This window comes from Mirounga angustirostris, unplaced genomic scaffold (genome assembly GCF_029215605.1).
Source record: "Mirounga angustirostris isolate CCGP_5_RB_7025 unplaced genomic scaffold, mMirAng1.0.hap1 SCAF_2, whole genome shotgun sequence".
NCBI classification, from domain to species: Eukaryota; Metazoa; Chordata; class Mammalia; order Carnivora; family Phocidae; genus Mirounga; species Mirounga angustirostris.
In genome coordinates, this window is record NW_026991710.1 from 93,380,510 (window position 1) to 93,406,586 (window position 26,077).

General features: G+C 35.4%; 1 protein-coding gene across 14 annotated transcripts in view; it reads right to left on the minus strand.

The window, feature by feature from the left end:
* CAMK2D (calcium/calmodulin dependent protein kinase II delta) overlaps window positions 1-26,077 on the minus strand; it is a 326,597-nt gene that overhangs the window by 43,580 nt on the left and 256,940 nt on the right. For 5 of the 14 annotated variants that reach the window (XM_045880546.3, XM_045880545.3, XM_045880538.3 and 2 more), the window contains exons 9-15: window positions 15,709-15,803; window positions 13,583-13,705; window positions 12,672-12,755; window positions 12,156-12,198; window positions 8,762-8,799; window positions 4,370-4,429; window positions 2,320-2,361 (exon numbers count right to left, since the gene is read on the minus strand). In XM_045880546.3, coding sequence (XP_045736502.1) covers window positions 2,320-2,361; window positions 4,370-4,429; window positions 8,762-8,799; window positions 12,156-12,198; window positions 12,672-12,755; window positions 13,583-13,705; window positions 15,709-15,803 — 485 coding nt within the window. The remainder of the gene's footprint in view (window positions 1-2,319; window positions 2,362-4,369; window positions 4,430-8,761; window positions 8,800-12,155; window positions 12,199-12,671; window positions 12,756-13,582; window positions 13,706-15,708; window positions 15,804-26,077) is intronic. The other 9 variants (XM_045880547.3, XM_045880534.3, XM_045880542.3 and 6 more) reach the window with 5 other exon arrangements.

Consider the following 26,077-nt stretch of genomic DNA (forward strand, 5'->3'; position numbering starts at 1 on the left):
TCTTCTTAAAATTGGCAAGTGATATATATGTCATGCAAAATTCATCAGCAAGCTGTGTACATATATTGACATGCAGATGGACAAATACATTATGTGGTTTTAACAGAAATAAAATGCCAAATGCTGCAAACATTTCAAAAAGGAGTACTCTGGTGGCCTACTCTGAAGCATGATAAATCTAGGTTATTTGTAGAAGCAGCCAAAGTATGCAACTTATTTTAAGAGCTGTGTGTGGCTGTATTTGGTTACAGTGCCCCATAAGGTGTGTTTTTTCTATATACTTATCATAAATTGAATATATTAGCCTAATGAATTTGACCCTAAAATAGAACAATTTCTCTTCCCAATTAATTAATCAGTAAGTAACCCCTTCTTTGTATAAGGCACTATATTAGGCACTGAATTCACAGCCTATTCGTCTTATTCTTGTGTAGAGACAGAAAGCATTTCATTGCATCATTTGATGAGGAAGCTAGGGGTACTAAGCTGAAGATGCTGAAATTGCTTGTAACAAGAATTTCCATGTTTGTGATCAGCGCAGTGGAATTATATGAATAATTTACTTTCAAGGACAATTAGATTTTCATCCATTTCTTAATTAGAAACTGGCTGTTATTGATAAGAAACCTGCTCCCATAATGGAAAGACAAAGCTATTTCTTTGTAAAACTACAAATGAAGTTGAAGATTAATAAGCACACTTAAAAGGACACTGTAACTACCAGTATTAAGATACAGTTTCTTAAGATGATTTGATAAATTCTTCCACTAATAATGTGCTAACAAAATATTTTCTAGCAAAGAAATTTAGTAGTATTCATAAGAAAAACACAATTTTCTACTTGTAATGATGAAAGGCTAGAGCTGAAAGAAATTGGAAACAAACTTCCAATCCAGAGCTATGTGCTCAGTGATGAAAAACAGATTTTGGAAAACGATGCAAATACCAATCAGTGTCCTTGTAGAGGTTCAAAAATCAAAAAAGCAATCAACTTATATAAATATCATATGTGATATTTAAGCCAAAGGGACAGACTAATTAAATGTGTATCCAGAGTCTCTCCATACACACAAAACCAAAGCAGAGAGTCTTCATGCGTTTCTTAACGTGACCTAGTGTTCAAATTTAAACTCAAGATGAAGGTAAACCCATGCACTGTAAAAGTAAACTAATTCATGTAAGCAAGAAATATCATGCAGCAACTCTTACAAATGATATAGCTAGAACTACTGAAGTATCCACTCCAGCTGTTATGCTTGGTCTTTCATTTGCTAACGATATTAAAAAACAATTGTTCTCCTATATGATGCTCCTGAGTACTACAAATCTTTTAGGAACTTAAACTATTTTAAGTGTCATGACCATAAAATACATCTCATATTAAAGAACACTTGATTTTCTTATTTTAATGATTTTAATACTGATCAACTAAATGTTAAACCAGAGAAAATGTGTCTTCTAAGATGTAAACATTGTTGATAAGAGTAAGGAGAAATTAGACCCATGACTATATTTGATATTTGAGAAAAATCTGATGAAATATTTTTTCCTTCCCTTAGAGATACAATAAAATATGAGAATTAGTAAATTGGAAACATGGAATACGTTCAGAAAATGTCTCCTTTCATCCTATAGACATGTATACAAGTACTATTATTTAGTTAACATGCTACACAAACAATCTACAACAGACAGAAAACATTACAGTCTTCTTTCAGCCTAAGTGGTTAAATATCTGTTACTGAAATGCATATAATTCAACAAAAACAAACATTTCATAAGAATTGAAACTCCCTGATTATCCTCAATTTCATGCCAAACAACAAAAACAACACCAACAACAGGGAATTAACAGAAAAAGCACTATGACAACAGAATAAATAAAACTCAAAAGCAACATTAAATTTAAACACCTATGAACTCAAGTTGATTTTTTTGAAGACAGTGAAATGATATAGCAAGAAATTCTAAAATTTCATGCAGAATATAACTAAAGTACAATGCACAGACAGACATGGAGAAGAAAAAAAAAAAGGACCAGATGGAATTGCTTAAGATACACAGTCATCTTGACATAAAGACTTTGCTTAACCCGACTTTTATTGGCCATTCATTTCTCTTTCAAGATGTCATTCATTTTTGTTTTGAAAGAAATATGTGTACAATTCTAGATAAATTAGGTCCCCCCCAAAAAAGTGTGGTAGAAAAAGGGTAAGAATTTTCTTTCCCATGTTTAGATAATGATTTAATTTTGCTTTGGACATTTGATGAAATGTGTAATCTTGTTAAAGCAAGATGATGTTGATTCTTTCTGAATACCTTGTTTCCATCAGGGTTGTGGATTACAGTAGTTTGGGGCTCCTGAGTGAGAACAAAATAGAGAAAGAAACAGTTCGCATTGGTAAGTACATTCTTACTAGTGTGAGGGACAGAGCAGAGTGAGCCAGCTGACAAAACTAAATAGTGACCAGAGCTTAAGCGATGTTAACCACTGTCAGAGGTAGCAGCTGACAAGATCACTGATGAAAGATCTCTCTGATGAGCCCATGAGATAGGATACCTCAGTACCCACAGCAGCATGCAAAAGACCTTATTCGTGATCAGTAAACAGACAAGGCTTTGAAGTTTGGAGACCTAAAGAGGCACTCACTGTTTCACAAAGTTCTGTAACAGAACTTCCTTTTCTTCTTTAGTGAGTAGGCTGTTAACGTGTGTCCTATAGAAAACGGACCAAGGACCCTAGAGATTAGAACTCTTTAAAATGATCTTGAATCCTTTGTGAGGATTTTTTTTTCCGGTGTATCTTTGAGAATGGATTATGGTGTTATCACTATAGTTAGTAGTGTATAGTTAACACACAGATAAATACTCTGAAAAATCTAGAACATTGTGCCTTGCTTTAAAAAAAAAAAAAAAAAAGGCTATCCTAAAGAATGTATTTCAAAAGTCCATAAGCAATTCTATGGAATACTGAAAAGGTTCATTTAAAGGATTCTAGAACTAATCATATAATCACTATAATCTACTAAATGCTATGTTAATTCATACCTAAAAATAAATTTCAGCTTTATGGACTACATATACAGATTTGCTTGTAAAGTCATGCTTTTCCATGAAGAAAATATTATTATTCCTTTCTGCTTTCTACCAGAGAATTGAAGAAATATTCCCAAATGAAAATAACACTCAAGTGACTGATGTTAAAAAAGATTCAGTGTCCACTGGCATGCTTGGCACTTTCATTGCATGATGTCTTGGTAACCGAGTTACTGCAGTCTACTGAAAGTTTTCTCCCACTATAAGCACTCTGTCCTCTAGGATCTCCTCTTCACCAGTTTATGCTGTAACAGTTAGAGAACACATTTACTGCTTCCCTTCTTCCTTTCCCTGGCTAGAGGTGTGATTGACATTGTTTTTTACTCATAGATAACTTGCTATCTTGGTATGTCCTTTTTCCTTTAAATGTTTTTAAATTGAACCTTCTGGTTAACCCAAGTGAAATAATTTCCCTCAGTATTTTTTTATTCATTTAAAATAACAGTACAGAGGACAGTAAAAAATTAGAAGTATTTCAGAAAACCTATATCAAAATATGTAATAGGTTGAGCAAACCATTACGGAACTCAGAGTACTGAATGCCAGTATTCAAATCTTGACTAGCCAACAAAGAACTGCTTCAGTGGAGCTCATAACACTATCTCAAAGTCTTAAAATGATTTAGTTGTAAATAGTGTGAATTTGATTAAAATGGGCAAAACTGGCTTCCACTGATAATTCAAGGCTCTATGCTATACATTTCATTCTTTGGATTAAAGTGAAACAGTGATCATTTAAAACACAACAAACAAAAAGCTCAAAATTACCCAATGCCTCTTTATCTCAAAAAGTGAGGTCTTACAAAGCCCTGCTGTCTTTTAATAAGAAGAAACGGGAACTCTGAATAAGGTCTACATTTACTGTTGTCTAGCAGTCATCCCCTTAGCTCTCCTTGATGTCAATATTTCCATCAAGAAAGGAGGAAACCATTGTTTGCATAATCTAGAGCTACCATCAGAAGAAGAGCTAAGAGCAACCAAAGCGCATTCTACTGTATTTCTAAAGCAGCATGCAACAGTTTCAACTACAGAGACCACAGCTATCAGAATAATGTTCAATAATGAAATGAGATCATCTCATGTTAGAAACACACTGCTTGGCAACTACCTTAACAAAAAGAAAAAAGAAACGAACTTTTCTTATATCTTTGAAAGCAAAACAAAACCCAACAAAATAAAATACTTATATATGTATCTATATAGTGAAAGCAAATGAGAGAAACAACAAAAAACAATAAAGAACTTAAGAAGGGTTACAAAGAGTCCAGGTATACCAGCGCCGGGGTAGGAATATTTTCTTTGGGGCTGGTTACCACGTTGGCTTTGTTGTTTATCTGTAGGTATGCAGAAAATAGAAACAGAGATGCCTTAAACCCCTTGGTAGCCAATGTCTCTACACTGCAGCATGTCTATGTGGAGATATAGACATGAAAATAAAGATCCACTGAGGATGAACGTGAAAGACACCGTGATGTCTGACAGGAATGATACTCAATTCTAGTCTCCGGTGGTCACACACAGGCTAGAACTGTGTCTGTAACGGGGGATGACAAAACAGCCTTGGCCGCTTTGGCTGTGCCACACTAGCCAACAAAGAACTGCTTCAGTGGAGCTCAAATCAAGTTTCAGAGTATGAAATAAACACAAACATTTTCATACTCCTCAAGTTGGATTCTGATCCCGGCTTCCAATTGTTTTCTGTTATGAATACATTCCTTTTTTTTTTTTTTTTCCCATTTTATTCTTGATCCTGAAGTCACACATAGACCGTCTTTCTCTGGGAAGCCACCGTCACTTTGCTTAGTAGGTCAAAACTCAGATCTTCAAAACTTAGATCTTCTGATGAAATGCAGGCTTTATAATATTTTTTTAAATGATAAGTCTGGGCCTCCTTTAAAAAACACATGTCCAATTATAAATGGGCAAACTGAATTCTTTACTATATTCTGAATGTAAAAAGACTTTTTTCACAATTGTTTGAGAGGAAAACACTGTGTTTTCTGTCAAAGTGTTGCTACTTTGTTTTTCTTTCAAAGTGCTACTGTTGAAGATTGTGTTTGGTATATCATTCCTTTGCTTTAACATATTGGGGTTGACCTTAAAAAAAGATCATATCACAATGGAAGCCACGTGGTGAAAGCAACTCAGAGGGTCAGTAAGTATTATAATGGTCCATAGAGAAAATTCTTTGTAGACAAGTGGCAACTTGAAATCACAAATGAGTTTGGGCACTAAAGAATCAAAAACTCAACAGTAATAATCAACATTCATTTAAACTCATGCATGATAACTTACATTACGGTTACCAAATGGAGCTATAAATTAACATTCATTCTCTTGTACTACATTATCTAGGTATTTTCTTTACATATTATTATCTAAAGGAACACATCTCATAATTTTAGTATAAATGTTCTTAAGGGTCTCAAAGAGAAAAATATACTGCATAAAATAGATGAATACCAAATGAGTTTATAAGCAATTACACCAATTTTATTGGGACTTTCTAGGAGGGTTTTTTTTTTTTTTCTTTTGTATTTTATACCTGAAGATCATATTGAAACCAGTACTGGGAAGAACATAGAAGATTAAAGAAATTAATTTAGGCATGTAATATTTTGCTTTTCTATTCATTCACATTTGTGTGATTGTTTGGTATCAGTATTATTTAATTAAGCCATATAACACTAAGCTCTGTGATATGCAGAAAAAGAGAAAACTTCTGGTGCCCTTTACTGAAAAACTCTTTAAATATTAAACCATCAATCTCTACTTTGCAGATGGTCTAAAATTTTTCTTTAAATAAAAGTGTACAGAATTTAACATCAAATTTGTGCAACAGCCAGAAAGAGATAAGAGGTAATGGAATCTATTAAAAAGGGATCAAAATTTAGTACTTATGTTAGTATGAAATACATGATGAAAGAGGAGGGATGCACACACAAATAATTTCCTATCAGGAAGAGTGCGTGGCAAAACACAGCTGACTTCTTATCATATGATCAGAGGTACTTATAATGAAAGCACCACATATATTTAATATGTTATATTCAGTTTATATCAGTGGATACAAAAGTAAAAGAGGAATACACTGAGATACTTTTACTTCTGTTTTGAGAGAAGAGACTTGATTATTTTCTAGAATGGTTGTGAAGAACTGATTTCTTTCAGTGAAAATGTCACACATGCACACCTATGTACACATACTTCTCTGCACAAATGTGTGCACACACATACAACACAAACCCCTACACACGTTCACACATAGGTACACGCGTACATACACCACCAGGTCTTCCGATTGAGGGCTATTCTGCCTAGATTTGCCATGCTTTATTGTCAGGCATGGCAAAAAGGAGTTAAATGAATATGAGACTCAACCACCACTATTAGTTGTGTTTAAATGTACAGTTACAAACTTTTTAAGTTAACGTAGATAAGCTTAATGATCTTTTATTACTATGGGAAGTCTTTTGAAGGTACTTGCAATATTAATTAGTTGAAAAATAATAGCAGAATTTTTAAGTAAAAGACTAGGAGGACTTCTTTTTTATTAAAGAGTCAAATATTAAGTAGGAGTTAAACTATAAGCTGTCTTTTAAACATATAAGAACTCTGGCACTTTTGTTTATGAAATGTAGTTAATTTATGTTATGGAAGCTTTTTTTTCTTAACGAAACTAAACCAAACCAGATATTTAAGTGATTCACTGAATTATTGTTATGAGGCATGGGCAAGATATTTTTATTTCTCAGGTGTTAAGTTTATTCAGTTTTGAGGTTAATAAATGTTTCCTCCTATAAGGTGCTTAACTAGGATAGGTTCCATTCTATGCTCACTTTCACACTGTTTATAAACTTCATGGTAGATACATTGTAGTGTATCTGAACTAAAAATAACTCCTATTTTAATCACGATCATCACTTAAAAATAATCCTAGAGTATTCCTTCACTTATCATTAAACAGACATTAACTATGTCATGATCTCTTTAGTTTCAAGAGAAAACTGGACTCTGGTCTTATAAAAGATCCTTTAATAGCATATGGATAAAGGTATGGATAAAGGTATAAAGCATATTTTAAAAATTCAATTTCAAAGATAAACAGTATTATGTGAATGTGGGTACTGTGTTTTGATAGTTAATTGACACTGACATGTAATGGTCCTACACTTTCTCCACTTACACTAACTTAGGTAAATAAGACTGTTTTTATTCCTAAGTGTGAATTTTCACAGGAGGAGAAATCTGGCAGATAGAGATCCTCACCATCATCTGAACACTCGAACTGGACTTCCTTTTCTGAATTGACCAGTCAAAGAGAAAGGAAAAGAAAAAAATATGACCGGTTGAATTTTTAAAGTATCAAAGCATGGAGCACAGAATAAATTTCTCTTTAAAGAGAAGCTATAAGTTGTCTAGAAGAAAAAAAGTTCTGGAAATGTTTCTTTCTATATAAGGATAGTAGTAAAAATAAATATCTCTATAGGAACTGTGACCTCTACATCACTGAAAGGTACAGAAAAACACAGAGTGAAACATTTGGAAAATTTAAAATATCACATTTCCACCAATGTAACATTGGGAAAAAGGCAACATCAACTGTCATTAATGAAACTGAAACTGAATAAACTAAGCAGAAGGAAGAGAACATTACAGGTTGAGGAAAGCAATTGGTAAAAGGCAAATGCCATCCTAATGGGAATCACAAGTGCATGGTAACCACAGCTCTGGAAATTCCCAAATCACACATAAATAGGAGGAGAAGAAATGATTGGGCATGAACATAAGAAGTGATAAATGATTTTCTATGTTATATTTTCAAAATAAACTGACCACCTGACTTTGGGTCAAGTTCAAATGTTAGAATATTAACGAATTCCCAAGAATGTTCAAGTGTTCATGAGGAATGTATGCATCTGCCATTGGAAAAGAAAGAAAAGGATTAAAGAAACAAAATACTTAGGTAATACTCCAGAAAGATAACAAACAATACAAATATAAGGTTACATTCAATCAAAGATAAATTCCCATGAAACAAAATAAAATCAATAGAAAATAAGTTCTATTACTTTGTTTAGAAATCCAAGAAAGCCAAAATATCCTGTTATCTTTTTTGGAAAATTTTCCTATAATTTTTTTAGAATATTCACCTTGGGTATGTCTTAATCCTTATGAAAGAAGCACAGGAACAATTAATACCTTTATAAAAACTGCCCAAGCAGAGAAATTTAATTATTTGACATTTAATTTTCCAGACCCTATGATTTTATTTATTTTATTTTTTTCGGGTTATACATTTCAGCAGACTTCCAGAACCTAGCATAACTAGTTGCAAAGCATTTGGTTTCCATTGATTTTCAGGTCACTATGATAGCTTGGGAGTGTAGTAAAGCAGAGAGGATTTACACATTTTCTACAACAACTTCCTATAAAAGTATTATTTTGTCAGATTATTTAGTATATACCGAAACAGAAAAATATACTTTTTCTTGACATACATATCAGTCATCTTTACATATTAATTATTTTATACTTCAACCTGTCTCCTTTAGAGGAACTATAAAAAATACAAGCTGTGAAAACTCACAAAATACATTTAACATTTAAAAATGATCCAGCATCTGAAAGTCAGAAGTGATTTTAGGAGCACCTTTTTAACTTACCTTTACTCCATCTGGTTTCTTCAACAAACTCTTGGCTGCTGCAAAATGAGAGTAAAACCATTTCAGTGAGTTATCCACAGAAACCGATGCCAGGCAACAAATCAGGTTATTGTTTCCTTCTATCACCTTTACTGAGTTATGGCCAACATATGCCAAGTTATCAAGGTCACACTGATGAGCGCGAGCTTACAGGACATAGAAATACAGTATCACTTTTCTTGGTTTTGCCACATCAAATGTAGCACTAAATTCTTATTCAGTTCATTGCATAAATTGAACACTTTGCCAGTTATGTTATTGGACTTTATTTCACTGTTGGTTGCGAAAAGGATACTGGAACTTTAACTGGACTATGCTTTTTGTAATCCAGAAAGTTGCTTTCAGTCTTCAGACATCAGCTGACAGATTTTATCACATGTTCATTCATACCACAAGTATGGTGACCATGTCAGTTCTGCCACTTAAGCCCCTCTTTCTGAAGGTTTGAAATTTATTTGTGAAAATTTGCTCTGGCTAAGTAACATCCTTTTTATATATATATATTTGAAATCAGAGCTTTCATCTTTACAAAAAATAGTATTAACTGTATTTAAAATGAAAGGGCATATTATTGGCCAAGAGCAAATTTTTTAAACAATTAGCATAGGACCTTTAAAAAAAAGGCATGATGTATTCTTTTATACTCTAAAATCAGAATACAAAGCTTTCATAAACAAAAGCCTTTTACATCAAAAAATTAAAAATCATAAAATTTGAGGTGAGATATAAAACAAAACAAAATCTTCAACTAATCAAAGAACCGTTGAATTATATGGTCTCATATGAAACTTAAATTTCTCCAAGGACAGCTTTTAGCATTCTTTCTGTTACTGAGCTTCTTGAGTATATTAGAAGGTGAAGTCATCCTTTCAAAAAATATACTTAGTGAATGGGTACATTCATACACAGTTAACAGATTATATAACTGCTAATGACAATCAGTACACCAAGTGTAGAACATATATGAATATGCAGGACAAAGTATATACCTATGTTTCCATTAAATGTTTTATATATATATAATATATATGTTATATATATATATATATATATATATATTTACTTAAGTATATCAGAGTAGACTTTGGCATCTGAAATGGAAATACCTAGCTATAATAGAACTGCATGAACATGTAATTTCCTGACATCCATTTGATTTGGGATATTATTTTGATATCACTTTGGTATAATTTTAAATTTAAGATACAAAAATGTTAATTTTATTTAGTCCTTAGCAACAAGCTATTAATTTATTATTAATTGACATTGTAAGAATAGTTGCCTTAGCTACAGTATTTGCCTAGAGTTAAAAAGCAATATTAAGTAAATCCTGTGGCAGTTAATAGGTTAGAAAGCAAACTCAGAATAGTTGAAATTGCAATAGCAAGCAAAGAGAAGACAATGATTCAGGGTAAGCAGGGATTTGGCCTGGGAAATGCAGAAATGTCCCTTTTGGTTACTATTCACCTTACCTCACAAGAAATACATTCCACATAAAGGGAGAAAAGAAAAAAAAATAAAAACAACTTTATAACCATATACTTATGGACAAATTACTTTAAAGAGCACGTTTGCTAATGAAACAGAATGAATAAAATACTCAAAACTAAAATGCAATATCAAGTACAAGATGTTGTAACTGGGTCCAATGTTATTCAGTTGGTTTTGAAGTGATGGATTAAAAAAAAAGTTTGCCTTTCATGTTAGACATCAGAAACAATATAAAATTCACACATTAGTCATGAGTTTTTAGTTTACACAATGATGAAAAGGAAAATGTGATGTACACAAAAAGCTTCTATACATGAGTGTTATATATTTAAAAAGGCCCAATTTATGCCTAAGAGTGTATTTAAGACTAACAAAATACCCAGTCTTAATATTGGAGATTTTTTCAAGTTAGTTTATCTTTAACAATATATATTGATCATCCTATCTTTTATTGATTCACTAATTTTTGGGCCACAGTGAAATATTTATTTGAATATAGTATATAGTAGTTAATATTTAATGAGATGATATTGAACTCACCCATATAAATGTCAACTATATTAATCAACTGTTCATAAAACAGGTAACTTGACAAAGGCAGTAACGACGTTTTATTACACCAAACAAATTGGACAAAATACATACATTTGACTAACACAGTCCCTCAATTTGTAGCATTACTCATTGTATTCTTTGTTGCTGTTTAACAGGTCAGTGGAAGCCTTTGGGAAGCCTCCTATGGTTTCACATTATGTGTAACTAAATATAATGGGGGGCAAAAGCTGACCATTTAACATAGTCATAAAAAGTAACTAAAAATTAGTTGAGAAGGTTGAAGAACATTTGATAAGGTTATGGATCATCACCTGGTAGCACTATAATACCCAGGAGTTAAGTATGTACAGGGAGAAATAACTGAAGAATAGCTGGATAATTTGATGTCTCAGATCTCTCTTATATAAACAGTAAGCAAAGTAAAGTGGTAATATTTTTGGCAAATCATTTGATAATCCTTCCAAGTCTCAATAGCCACTTTACCAAATGCAGCTTTCTTGCTGCTTCAGTTCCTCCCCATACATAAGACTAATTAGAATTTACCAAAATTTGATTTTTGAAACCTGGTCCTTTGTGATTATTGAAGAAGAGGGTTCCAAAATTCAAGTAATTTCTGGACATAATATATACTAATTCCATTTTAGAAAGTCATCCTATAATAAAGAAATGGCTTAGCTTCTTTTATTTAAAAAATTATTTTTATCGTGGAATCATTTTGAGGAACATTTATTATCCTGTGTTATTACTGTGAGGTAGGGTTCTCTGTAAATTCTTGAGTTTAGATACCTTTGAAATATGCAACCATTCCCATAGTGTGCCAAGATACAACTGTACTTTTGAAAGAACTTGGGCCTAAGAGAACTGGGTTCCTCAATAATGGTCTTCTTTTAAAAATCTTGCTTATTTGGATTCCCTATGAGACAAACAAACAAATCTTATTCATAATTATTAGTTGATGAAATATCAATGAACTAATTCTAGGTTCGAAATGCTGAGCTTCAAGAAGAGGGAGTACATATTTCCCCAACGTGTGTGTATCCCCAGCAAGGATGACAGGTGGGTTTCAAAGGCTGCACGGCACTGACCAGGCGAGGCGCTGCTGGAGTGCTCTTGTGAAGAGTGCAGCCACGTGCCTAATGTCTCTGTGGAGACAGTACCCAGGAGGATTCCTAATGACAGGCACTCCACGCGATACATCTGCTATCCCTAAACAACAGTGTTTTTCTAATTACTAGGTTTCTCTTTAATTCCAAGATGACTACTAAAGAGGAAAGCAGTGAATAAGGGACAGGATTCTTAACACATGTACCTGAAAAGTTCCTCGTAGCCAGCATAGTTGTCAAGATGGCACCCTGTCAGAAAAATAAGAATATGAAATTAATGTTGCTCATGCAAATCTTTGACCTGACAAATAAACAGTCTTTGATAACAAATCTTCTCCTAGCCTTACTTTCAGTCAGGGGATTTTTATTTGTCTGCTTGTGTTTTTTTGTTTGTTTGTTTGTCTCCTGAGAGCAGCAGGCTTATGTCTCACGTAATGCTGGGGCTGCCCTCCTGTGTGTGGCCAGATTCCAATGGTCAAGTTGCACAGTTGTTTTCCTCTGAAGGGAGGAACCACAGCACACACTGCCACAGAGATCCTAGCTCTTCACTGCAGACTTAATTCCAGTGCACTATTCCATTTTCTGAAGACCCAGAAGAAGAGTGGTAAGACTACTGAGGTCTGCACATTGAAAAGCCTTTGCTGAGGAGTTATTTTCTCATACAGAATCTCATTTCTCACTCTGCCAAGTCCACCTCCCCACAAAAATGTAAAATTTCTTACCTTTAGTTTTCTTCTAGCATTAAATTTCTTTAAGCAGTCTACAGTTTCCTGTCTGTGCATCATGGAAGCAACAGTAGAACGTTGCTGGAAGAGGAAGAAAAGAAACTTAGGATATTTAAAACATACTAAGCATTACAGTATCTCAACTTCATCAAAACTGCATTAATGGTGCCTGAACCCATATGAACTTGTGAGTATTCACCTGCAAAAAAATTCCCTAATAACGGACGACTAGTTTTGCCAAGACTATTTGTAATGAAGGTGCAACATTTATCTATAGAAAGTATAGAAATGAATATCAATAATTCCCCAAATTATCTGTATTTCAATGTCTTTAATTATATTTCTATTGGACTGTCTTTCATTTACTTAGTTAGCACCATATTTACTGCCCTAACATTTGATACTTAATCCTAGAAATGTACTGAAATCTCTACATTCCCCCCAAATTTCAGTTTTTCTTAGCACATCTAAAATATATTCAGGCTACTATGGCCATTCTTTCTTGCTAGTATAACTTCACTACAAGCTTCTAAACCTTATTTTTTTCCCTAAAGCTGCCTAATGATAAATAATTGAACTTTGTCTAATATTCTCTACTGGGATATAGTTAATCTTGGTGTCACTTTCTTGACCTCTGTTCATGAGTATTATCAATAACTGGTAGGGGAAATACTCATTCCTTGTATTATTGTAGGCAATATTTATCAATCTATGTAAATCAGATTTTGTTACCCCAAACAGCAATTATCAGCATTACAAATTTATTTTCTTAAATACCTTGAGTTAAAAATGCATTCATTTTTAGTTTCATCTTTTTCTGCAAAAATTATTTTAAATCCATGAAAAATATTTTAAAGAAAATTTATTTTTAGGTTTGCTCCTAAGGTCTTTAGAGAACTGTCACTTACACAGATCCATGGGTGTTTCAGTGCCTCTGAGGCTGTGATACGCTTGGCAGGATTGATAGTAAGCATTTTATTGATTAAGTCTTTGGCTTCAGGAGTCACTGTGTCCCACTCTGGTGATGGGAACTTCAAAAACACAAATTTATAAAGAGTTTAAAAAACAGATACACTCAAACAGGGAAGAGCCAAGTAAACTAATCATTTTCTTAAGTGGTGAATTTCTTCATAAATTTACTTTTTGTAGAAGTTAAATTGTATCTACAAATAGATAAATTGATAGATAAATCAATGTAGATGTATATATCTCCCTCTCTTTCTATATATTAAAGAAAAGTAACCAATAAGGGATAAACACATATTCTAAATTGCATATTATACCTAGTACATACATTTTAAAATTTAGAAAAATAAACTTCTAGTCCCCTCAAAGCATCCTTATTTTGGTTTGAAAATAAAATTTTATGCACTATTTCTCATAATTATTTGCAAACATCAATAAAGCTGACAGTCTGTCACATGTATTGATGTCATCATGCTATCACACCAAGATTCAAAAGGAGGTATTACAGAAAAACAATGAGGTATTACGTACTTTCACAACTCATGAGCAGTAATAGTAGAGATCATAACACAGCTTCCATTACCTGCGTCAAAACTGACTTACTACTTGTGGCTATTTGTCATATAGTACTGAGAAGAAATCTCAACCTACAGGAGCCTTTGCAGGACTTCATTTTAACACCTCAGAAAAGTTAATCTACTTAATTACAAATTTCATCAAAGCAAACTTCTTGAAAGGAACCAATATTCACAACTTCTCTTAGTAAGCCATCTGTGCACTAATACCTGTATAATAAAACCATTTATTCTACGTTTCTTTTGTTGATAAAAATGCAACCTCATTTCTATATAATTTATTAGTAGAAATACTATCCTTGATAGGTTTGGAAAAATTTACATCCCATCAGTTTCTAAACAACAGACAGAATATCAGGTCCTTTTCTCAATTCATGAATTTTTATAGACAATCTTGAAACAAATGCTACTGTCACTGTGTCCTGGACTTTAGTTCACTTTCAGCAGTTATAAAATGGGTACTTTGCGACCCATTGGCAAAATGAAATATGAGAAAAATGATAGTGACTCTTTAACTTCAAATTCTGCCAGTTTAACAGCTGTCATTTTAATTCCCAAAGTTATTTTGGGCAGCTGTAAAAAGTTGCTAATGATTAGGAGCTACTGAAGAAATATTCAAGGCTGTTCCTTCATGATGTACAGATCTTCCGACAGCAAATTGGGAGCTGGTTCAGCCTGAATAAAGGTGGACCTTTTTCTCATTTTTTAAAATTTTAACAGTCACTCCTTCACATTCATCAAACAGTGCATTTGCAGAGCTGTATCTCCCCAGGGGGGTGCCTCCCTGCAGTCTGTAAAGATGATGAATGTGCTAGCTGTGGCCCCGTAAATCATAATTTGGTCCAATTATTAGTCTGACTAAAATGGAATTCTTCAAAATTAAAAGAATATACATTTTAAATTCTTGTGATACACACATCCATAGTAGAACATTTTAACAGAAATGCCATGCTGAGTTCATGAGACCTGATAAAATAAAATATAGACTTTTTAAATTCCTTTCACTTCCACATTGAGCTTTTAACTTGGGCACAGCAGGTGGACCCAATATTGCCTATTTCTTAGTTACCCCACTGCATGGAGCACTGGGTGTTATACGCAAACAATGAATCATGGAACACTACATCAAAAACTAATGATGCACTGTATGGAGACTAACATAACATAATAAAATTAAATTAAAAAAAAAAAAGGAAAGCATCATCAGACCTTGAACTCTAATTTCCAGAGGGCTGGCTATGTGAGGTGTACCCAGAGGTGGTGGTAAATCGTATTTACAGATATATTTGTTAAAGGAGAGAAAATTATATCAATGAACAGAGTTAAGTCAAAAAGAGAAAATAGATAAGGCCTTACTTCTTTCCCTAGGAGAGAGAAAACTAATAAGAGAAATTGTTGAGAATTAGTTAAAATTGTAATGAAAAAATTTGGTTCTTGGTCAAAAAACAAAAACCAAACACTCATCTACAGTTATATGAACATTTATTACATACATCATAAGCTCCAGCCTTGATCTGCTGATAGAGTCTGTGTTGATCTTCATCCCAGAAGGGTGGATATCCCACCAGGAGGATATAGAGAATGACACCTGGACAGAATGAGCATATTAACATAATGTTTAATCTTTCAGGCAACAGTAAGTTAAATGTGGCAGATCCACAATGACACTAAGCCACACCCATTCAAAGAGGACACTGGGTATTTGGAAAACTTCAGAAAGACATTCCCTGATCTACTCTGAAGCATTCGGTGGAGTGTGAATTCTCCTGTTCTTATGCTCAAGAACTCTGATAATATGTGGCAGTTCGAAACATAAACCAAAGAATTCTATGTGCACTTGAAAAGAATGTGTATTCAGTTGCTTTTGGATGGGGTATTACATATATATCTGTTATGTTTAATGGGTTGTTCAAGGACAGTATTTCCTTGTTAACTTTAGGACCAAAGAATTCTAAAGAGGTATAGCAGGTCAATACCTAAAGATGAAACTCATCTGTCATTGGGATGGCATACTCTTTGGTGTCCCTGATTAAGACTTGTTTTGTGGCCTAACATACGATCTTTCCTGGAAAAGGTTACATGTGCACTCAAGAAGAATGTGTATTCTGTTGCCTTTGGATGGAATATTCTGTATACATCTGTTAAGTTCATCTGGTCTAACATGTTTAAGATCAATATTTCCTTATTGATTTTCTGTCTGGATGATCTATCCACTGATGTAAATAGGGTATTAAAATCCCCTACTATTATTGTATTGCTATCTATTTCTTCTTTTAAGTCTGTTAATATTTGTTTTATATATTTAGATGCTCCTATATCGGGTGCATAAATATTTACAAATGTTACATCTTCTTGTTGGATTGACCTCTTTATCATTATGTAATGCTCATTTTTGTCTCTTATTTCAGCCTTCATTTTAAAGCCTGTTTTGTCTGATATAAGTATAGTTACTCCCGCTTTCTTTAGGTTTCCATTTGCATGAAAGATCTTTTCCCATCCCTTCACTTTAAGTCTATGTGTCCTTACAGCTGAAGTGAGTCTCTTATAGGCAGTGTAAATTTATTTTTGCCTTTTTTTTTTTTAATTGTTTTCTGACTCTTTTTGTAGTTCTCTCTGTTCCTTTCTTCTTCTCTTGCTCTCTTGTGGTTTGATGACTTTCTTTAGTGGTATACTTCTATTACTTTCTCTTTCTCTCTTCTGTATTTACTGTAGGTTTTCACCTTGTGGTTACCATGAGGCTTACATATAACAAGTTCTAATTATAACTGTCTACTTTAAGTTGATAACTTAAGTTTGATCCTATGCTAAAGCTTACATTTTTACTCTTCCCTGTCCCATGCTTTGTTTTTGATGTTACATTTTAGGATACTTCTGTATCCTATAGCTAATTATCACAATCATAGAATTTTTACTACCTTTGTCTTTTAACCTGTATACCAGCTTTATAATCGATTAATCCACTACTTCTACTATGTATTTACCTTTCCAGTGAGATTTATTCTTCCATATGTTTTCTTGTTACCAATTAGCAAACTTTCTTTTCAGTTTAAAGAAATCCCTATAAGACTGGTTTAGTATGATGAACTCCTTTAGTTTTTGTTGTATGAAAAACTCATGATCTCTCCTTCAATTTTGAATGACTTTGCTGGGTAGAATATTTGTAGTTGGAAGTTTTTTTCCTTTCAGCACCTTGAATGTTTCATGCCACTCCCTCTGGCCTACAAAGTTTCTGCTGAAACACTTATTATGGGGGTTCCTTGGCATACAACTAATTGTTTTTCTCTTATTGCTTTTAATATTTCCTCATCTTTAACTTTTGACATTTTAATCATAATGTGTCTTGATGTGGGTCTCTTTGATTTCATCTTATTTGGAAATCTCCGGGCTTTCTGGATCTGGATGTCTGTTTCCTTCCCCACTTCCTTCCTTAACTTCCTTAAGGAAGTTACTAGCCATTATTTCTTCAAACAAGTTTTTTGCCTCTTTCTCTCCTTCTTGTGGGACCCTTATAATGTAAATGTTGGTCTGATTGATGTTGTTGCATAAGCCCCTTAAGTTATCTTCATTTTTTTTCTTTTTCTTTCTTTCTTTTTTTTTTTTGCAGCTGTGATTGGGTGAGTTCCACCAGCAGCTTGGATTCACGTTAACTGATCCTTCCTTCTACTTTATGTAATCTGTTGTTGAACCTCTCTCTAGTATGTTTTTCAGTTATTGTATTCTTTAGCTCTGTGACTTCTATTTTGTACTTTCTTTTATTTTCCATCTCTTTATTGAAGCTCTCACTGTGTTCATCCATTCTTTTCCCATGTTCAATGAACATCTTTATTAGCATTACTTTTAGCTCTTTATTAGGTAAATTACTTATCTGCATTTTATTAAGGATTTTTTTTGTAAGGTTTTATCTTATTCTTCCATTTGGAACATATTCTTCTTTTTTTTTTCATTTTACTTGACTCTGTGTTGATCTATAGAGTAGATAAAACAACCCCCTCTCCTTGTGTAGAAGATGAACCTTGTCTTTCAACTCTGCTCCAACTCTGTCATCTCTCAAACCTTTGTTCTTATCCAAAAAGCCTACTATATTTTTATTAGCTCTCAGTAGGTAAGGATGTGCCAAGACCTGTCAGTGACTGAAAGGGGAGATGCTCAGTACCTAGATTCACACTGTTTGGAAGCCAGACCCTCAGGTAGCAGCTTTTAAAATTATGCAAATATGTACAGTCCTGTGGAACCACAAGCATAAGCCCCATCGGCCAAGCAGTTTGGTGGCCCCCTGCATGACAGTCACAAAAATTGGGGCTGCAGATGAATGTATAATCTCTTTTCTGAGAGATACTAGCAAAGCTGGAACAAGGCAGAAGGACAGTGCCAAGATGGTGCCTACAACCTACATTCCTTGAGAGTAGCTCTTAATCTACTAGATATGTACCAACCCTGAAGCCTGCTCCTCAGGGCAAAGTTCTAGGACAAGCCAAGAGGCCCCCTTCACAGAAAGACTAGAAGGAGGTATGCCTCAATCTGCTATCTGTGCAGTGTCCTGGGATGGCAGCCTGCCAAGAATTTTTTCTTCAATTGCCAGTTCTGTGGAACCCAGGAATGCAAGTCCCCCTGACCAGCCAGGCAATCAAGGGGCATACCCTGGGGGGCAGATGCAAAAACAGGGCAGCAGATGTAAAAACCAGGACATCAGCTTCGTGCAAAGCTTCCCTCCAGGAGACACTGGCACTCTGGAGTGTGGCAGAGGGAGCGCATGAAGAAAGCAGTGCTGAGGTCTCTGGAAAGATTATAGTCATTCCTTAGATGTGTGTTTAATTAGAAACCTGCCCCTCAGGCTGCAGCCATAGTTTTTAGTTAATAGGCCCCCTTCACAGAAAGACCAAGCTCCTAGGTTTGTTGCCTCTCGCTGTGTGGTAGAGGTGGTGGCTACTTAAGAACTCTCTCTCCATCAGTTACAGTCCTATGGGACCCACAAGCAGAAGCCCCACTGACCAACAAAGCTGGCAATGTGGAGGTGTCGCCTGGCAGCAGGTGCAAAAATCAAGGAGCCAGACATGGGTATGAGCTCCTCTCTGGGTGATGCTGATTATTACAGTCTCATGAAATGAGGAACACAAGCCCCCCTGGCCTCCAGAGCCAGCCAGTCAGGAGGCATTCCCTGGGCAGCAGCCACATGTAAAATCTTCCTTCCTGGTGCTCTGGAGCACTCCGAAGGGAGAGTGTGGATACAGCACTTGCCAGTCTCCACCACAGAGGATACTCCAGTAGGCTCCTAGATATGTGTGTTAAATTAGATGCCTGCCCTACAGGCTGACACTGTAACATAAGCAGGTCAACCTCCTTCACTTTATGTCTGGAGGCAATCAGGCTGCCTCTGAGCTAGGCCCTTGGGCAGGTATGTCCAAGCATCTAGGCCTGTTAAGAGCTGTCTTTTACAATATACGGTAACAGTCACCTTACAGGCAATACAATGGCACTAAATTCCTATCTTTCAATAGTTACCCTGAATGTAAATGGGCTAAATGCCCCAATCAAAAGACACAGGCTAACAGACTGGATTAAAAAACAAGACCCATCGATATGCTGTCTGCAAGAGACTCATTTTAGAACCAAAGACACCCCCAGGTTGAAAGTGAGGGGGTGGAAAACCATTTACCATGCTAATGGATACCAAAAGAAAGCTGGGGTGGCAATCCTTGTATCAGACAAATTAGATTTTAAACCAAAGACTGTAATAAGAGATGAGGAAGGACACTATATCATACTTAAAGGATCTATCCAACAAGAAGATCTAACAATTGTAAATATCTATGCCCCTAACATGGGAGCAGCCAATTATATAAGGCAATTAATAACAAAAGCAAAGAAACACATCGACAACAATACAATAATAGTGGGGGACTTTAACATCCCCCTCACTGAAATGGACAGATCGTCTAAGCAAAAGATCAACAAGGAAATAAAGACTTTAAATGACACACTGGACCAAATGGACTTCACAGACATATTCAGAACATTCCACCCCAAAGCAACGGAATACACATTCTTCTCTAGTGCCCATGGAACATTCTCCAGAATAGATCACATCCTAGGTCATAAATCAGGTCTCAACCGGTACCAAAAGATTGGGATCATTCCCTGCCTATTTTCAGACCACAATGCTTTGAAACTAGAACTCAATCACAAGAGGAAAGTCGGAAAGAACTCAAATACATGGAGGCTAAAGAGCATCCTACTGAAGAATGAATGGGTCAACCAGGAAATTAAAGAAGAATTAAAAAAATACATGGAAACCAATGAAAATGAAAACACAACTGTTCAAAATCTTTGGGATGCAGCAAAGGCAGTCCTAAGAGGAAAGTATATAGCAATACAAGCCATTCTCAAGAAACAAGAAAGGTCTCAAGTACACAACCTAACCCTACACCTAAAGGAGCTGGAGAAAGAACAGCAAATAAAGCCTAAACCCAGCAGGAGAAGAGAAATCATAAAGATCAGAGCAGAAATCAATGAAATAGAAACTAAAAGAACAGTAGAACAGATCAACGAAACTAGGAGCTGGTTCTTTGAAAGAATTAACAAGATTGATAAATCCCTGGCCAGACTTATCAAAAAGAGAAGAGAAATGACCCAAATCAACAAAATCATGAATGAAAGAGGAGAGATCACCACCAACACCAAAGAAATACAATTATAAGAACATATTATAAGCAACTCTATGGCAGCAAATTAGATAACCTGGAAGAGATGGATGCATTCCTAGAGATGTATCAACTACCAAAACTGAACCAGGATGAAATAGAAAACCTGAACAGACCTATAACCACTAAGGAAATTGAAGCAGTCATCAAAAATCTCCCAAAAAACAAAAGCCCAGGGCCAGATGGCTTCCCAGGGGAATTCTACCAAACATTTCAAAAAGAATTAATACCTATTCTTCTGAAACTGTTCCAAAAAATAGAAACGGAAGGAAAACTTCCAAACTCATTTTATGAGGCCAGCATTACCTTGATCCCAAAACCAGACAAAGACCCCATTAAAAAGGAGAATTACAGACCAATATCCCTGATGAACATGGATGCAAAAATTCTCACCAAAATACTAGCCAATAGGATCCAACAGTACATTAAAAGGATTATTCACCACGACCAAGTGGGATTTATCCCTGGGCTGCAAGGTTGGTTCAACATCCGCAAATCAATCAATGTGATACAATACATTAACAAAAGAAAGAACAAGAATCATATGATCCTCTCAATAGATGCAGAAAAAGCTTTTGACAAAGTACAGCATCCTTTCTTGATAAAAACTCTTCAGAGTATAGGCATAGAGGGTCCATACCTCAATATCATAAAAGCCATCTATGAAAAACCTACAGCGAATATCATTCTCAATGGGGAAAAACTGAGAGCTTTCCCCCTAAGGTCAGGAATGTGGCAGGGATGTCCACTATCACCACTGCTATTCAACATAGTATTGGAAGTCCTAGCCACAGCAATCAGACAACAAAAAGAAATCAACGGCATCCAAATTGGCAAGGAAGAAGTCAAACTCTCACTCTTTGCAGATGATATGATATTTTATGTGGAAAACCCAAAAGACTCCACCGCAAAACTGCTAGAACTCATACAGGAATTCAGTAAAGTGGCAGGATATAAAATCAATGCACAGAAGTCAGTGGCATTCCTATACACCAACAACAAGACAGAAGAAAGAGAAATTAAGGAGTTGATCCCATTTACAATTGCACCCCAAACCATAAGATACCTAGGAATAAATCTAACCAAAGAGACGAAGGATCTGTACTCAAAAACTATAAAATACTCATGAAAGAAATTGAGGAAGACACAAAGAAATGGAAAAACATTCCATGCTCATGGATTGGAAGAACTAATATTGTGAAGATGTCAATGCTACCTAGAGCAATCTACACATTCAATGCAATCCCCATCAAAATACCATCCAGTTTTTTCAAAGAAATGGAACAAATAATCCTAAAATTTGTATGGAACCAGAAAAGACCCCACATAGCCAGAGGAATGTTGAAAAAGAAAAGCAAAGCCGGCGGCATTACAATTCCGGACTTCAAGCTCTATTACAAAGCTGTCATCATCAAAACAGCATGGTACTGGCACAAAAACAGACACATAGATCAATGGAACAGAATAGAGAGCCCAGAAATGGACCCTCAACTCTATGGTCAACTAATCTTCGACAAAGCAGGAAAGAATGTCCAATGGAACAAAGACAGTCTCTTCAACAAATGGTGTTGGGAAAATTGGACAGCCACATGCAGAAGAATGAAACTGGACCATTTCCTTACACCACACACAAAAATAGACTCCAAATGGTTGAAAGACCTCAATGTGCGACAGGAGTCCATCAAAATCCTAAAGGAGAACACAGGCAGCAACCTCTTTGACCTCAGCCGAAGCAACTTCTTCCTAGAAACATCGCCAAAGGCAAGGTAAGCAAGGGCAAAAATGAACTATTGGGACTTCATCAAGATAAAAAACTTTTGCAAAGCAAAGGAAACAGTCAAGAAAACCAAAAGACAACCGACAGAATGGGAGAAGATATTTGCAAATGACATATCAGATAAAGGGCTAGTATCCAAAATCTATAAAGAACTCATCAAACTCAACACCCAAAGAACAAAGAATCCAATCAAGAAATGGGCAGAAGTCATGAACAGACATTTTTCCAAAGAAGACATCCAAATGGCCAACAGACACATGAAAAAGTACTCAATATCACTCAGCATCATGGAAATCCAAATCAAAACCTCAATGAGATACCACCTCACACCAGTCAGAATGGCTAAAATTAACAAGTCAGGAAACGACAGATGTTGGCGGGGATGCGGAGAAAGGGGAACCCTCCTACACTGTTGGTGGGAATGCAAGCTGGTGCAGCCACTCTGGAAAACTGTATGGAGGTTCCTCAAAAAGTTGAAAATAGAGCTACCATATGATCCAGCAATTGCACTACTGGGTATTTACCCCAAAGATACAAAAGTAGGGATCCGAAGGGCTACGTGCACCCCGATGTTTATAGCAGCAATGTCCACAATAGCCAAACTGTGGAAAGAGCCAAGATGTCCACCGACAGATGAATGGATAAAGAAGATGTGGTATATATATACAATGGAATATTATGCAGCCATCAAAAGGAATGAGATCTTGCCATTTGCAACGACGTGGATGGAACTGGAGGGTATTATGTTGAGTGAAATAAGTCAAACAGAGAAAGACATGTATCATATGATCTCACTGATATGAGGAATTCTTAATTGCAGGAAACAAACTGAGTGTTGTTGGAGTGGGGGTTGGGGTGGGAGGGATGGGGTGACTGGGTGATAGACACTGGGGAGGGTATGTGCTCTGGTAAGCGCTGTGAATTGTGCAAGACTGTTGAATCTCAGATCTGTACCTCTGAAACAAATAATGCAATATATGTTAAGAAAAAAAAAAAGAAGAAGAAGAAGTTAGCAGGAGGGGAAGAATGAAGCGGGGGAAATCGTAGGGGTGGACGAACCATGAGAGACGATGGACTCTGAAAAACAAACAGGGTTCTAGAGGGGAGGGGAGTGGGAGGATGGGTTGGCCTGGTGGTGGGTATTGAGGAGGGCACGTTCTGCATGGAGCACTGGGTGTAATGCACAAACAATGAATCATGGAACACTTCATCTAGAACTAATGATGTAATGTATGGGGATTAACATAAGAATAAAAAAAAAAAAGAGCTGTCTTTTAGATCATGATAGTCTTGTGCATCTGGGACATGAGTCCTACTGTTTTTCAAAATTAAATGTTTTGGGTGCTCATCTCTCAGGTGCAGGTCCTAAAAGTTGACGTGCTGGATGTGGGACGTGCTTCTCCTTTACTCCTCAAGGAGAAGGCCTGGGTTTTGAGTCATGGTCAGGGTTTATTGTGAGATTGTGTCCCAGCCTCTCCTACCCACTTCAGTGTGGTTTTCTTTTGCCTGATGTATAACAACACCCAGCCAGCCTTTAGTTTTTGTTTGTTTGTTTTTTAAGAGGAAACTGTTCCATATGAAGCTATAGAGTCAGTGTGTCCATGGGGGGAGGTGAATTTGGGATCTTCTAACCTTGCCATCTTGAACCAATTCCCTTCTACTTTTGGAAAGTTTATTTGGCCTACATGAGGTCTTTAGTTTCTGCCACAGCTCTGACTGCTACTGTTTTTTTGTTTTGTTTTTTTCTGCTTTCCCTTAAACAATGGAAACCAAGGACAGATGGGTAAGACAGGCAAAACTTTGCCTGGCATGGCCTAATATTCCTTTTTTTCTCTTAACGGTGTTGATCTCTTGAGTTTCTTTACCTTTTCTTTGTTAGAGAGATCTAGCCTTGCTCTTGTCCATCAGACTTGACATCTTTATATAACGGACACTGGGGCAGCGAAAATGGCTTTTAAACAGTGGTTTAATCACCCTAGACTATGATAGCCTGCTTCAGGAACATCCAGTTCAAAAGCAAATTCTTAAATTCGTGTGAATCACAACCAATTTAAACAACAATGTATTTAAACATTCTTAAATAAAAACCTAACAAAGCTTTAAAATCAAAACCGAAAATTATTTACTATAGTGGAGTTAAAAAAAAAAAGACCATGAAAAAAAATTTCAATATATTGATACCTCATCTTCACAACATAAAAAATATTTTTTCTATCTTTCACTACATTATAAACTTAATGTACATTAAATTTATTTTTATATCATTTTTACTATCTGATGTAACAGATCCATCCAATGATGATGATGATGAGTGTCTGTGTTTGTGTTCCCAAGATACAGGTGGAAGAAAGGCGATACCTACGTAGTTTTATCCCTCAGCTATGGTTTATGGCGTAAAGAAGAAAATTAGATTTGTAATGGCAATAGTCTATATTAATTTTTAATTAGACATTTTTCTAATAAACATCTGAGGTAGGCTGTTATGAAATTATAAAATAGACTCCCAATGGAGTCATTTAGCATTCTGGACCTAGGCTGGGCTGCAAGCGTGGCCTGCCTCTGAGGCTTTGTCCTTGTGCATTACAACTACAGTCCTGCTGGCTGATACTTGATGTGGTACGTCTCTGCAAAGGGGAAGGCTCACTGATGGCTGGTTCCCCAAGAACCCCGTCAGGCACTACATAGACAAATGCTCATAATTTAATTGTTCAACTGAGGAGTTTCTACCAAAAAATCTACTTTTACTAAATCAATTATACAAATATAGAAGATTTTTAAACACTCAGCCCAGAAGATTTAAGACAAAAACTACATGGGCACTATTAAGTGGACTGAGGTTTAATTGTTAGTGCCTATTTAAATAAACACTGTTTTGTAAGCTTGCTTTGATTTATCATTAGATTGGAGTCTGAGGCCTTCCTGAATTATATGCTTTTGGAGTTCTATTTCCTGAAAGTATAGAATAACTATGAGAGTCATGATATAATAATAAGTTTTATTGTAGGTAACAGTTTTTTGAGCAGCTACATGTGCTTTAGTGCATTACCTCATTTACTCCATGTACAATTTTGTGTGGTAGATAATGTTATTGTCCCCATTTTACAGATGAGGAAATGGAGTTTGAGAGCTTATATGACTTAACTGTTTTAGCCATAAGCAGGCTTGACAAAGTCATGTCTTAAACGTTCTTTGCAGCTACATTTTCTTCGTCTATGAAATTTAATAAGAATGGTCATTTTAAATTTTAAATTGTTGTGTTGTCTAATTAAGAGGCCTTGACTCTCACTGGTAAGGTTTCAGTTTGGTTCTGCCTTAATGTTCCCTGCAGCCACTTTTTCCTTTAGCTAGGTACTTTAACATGATTATTTTAAAGTTTTTAGAGGTGGA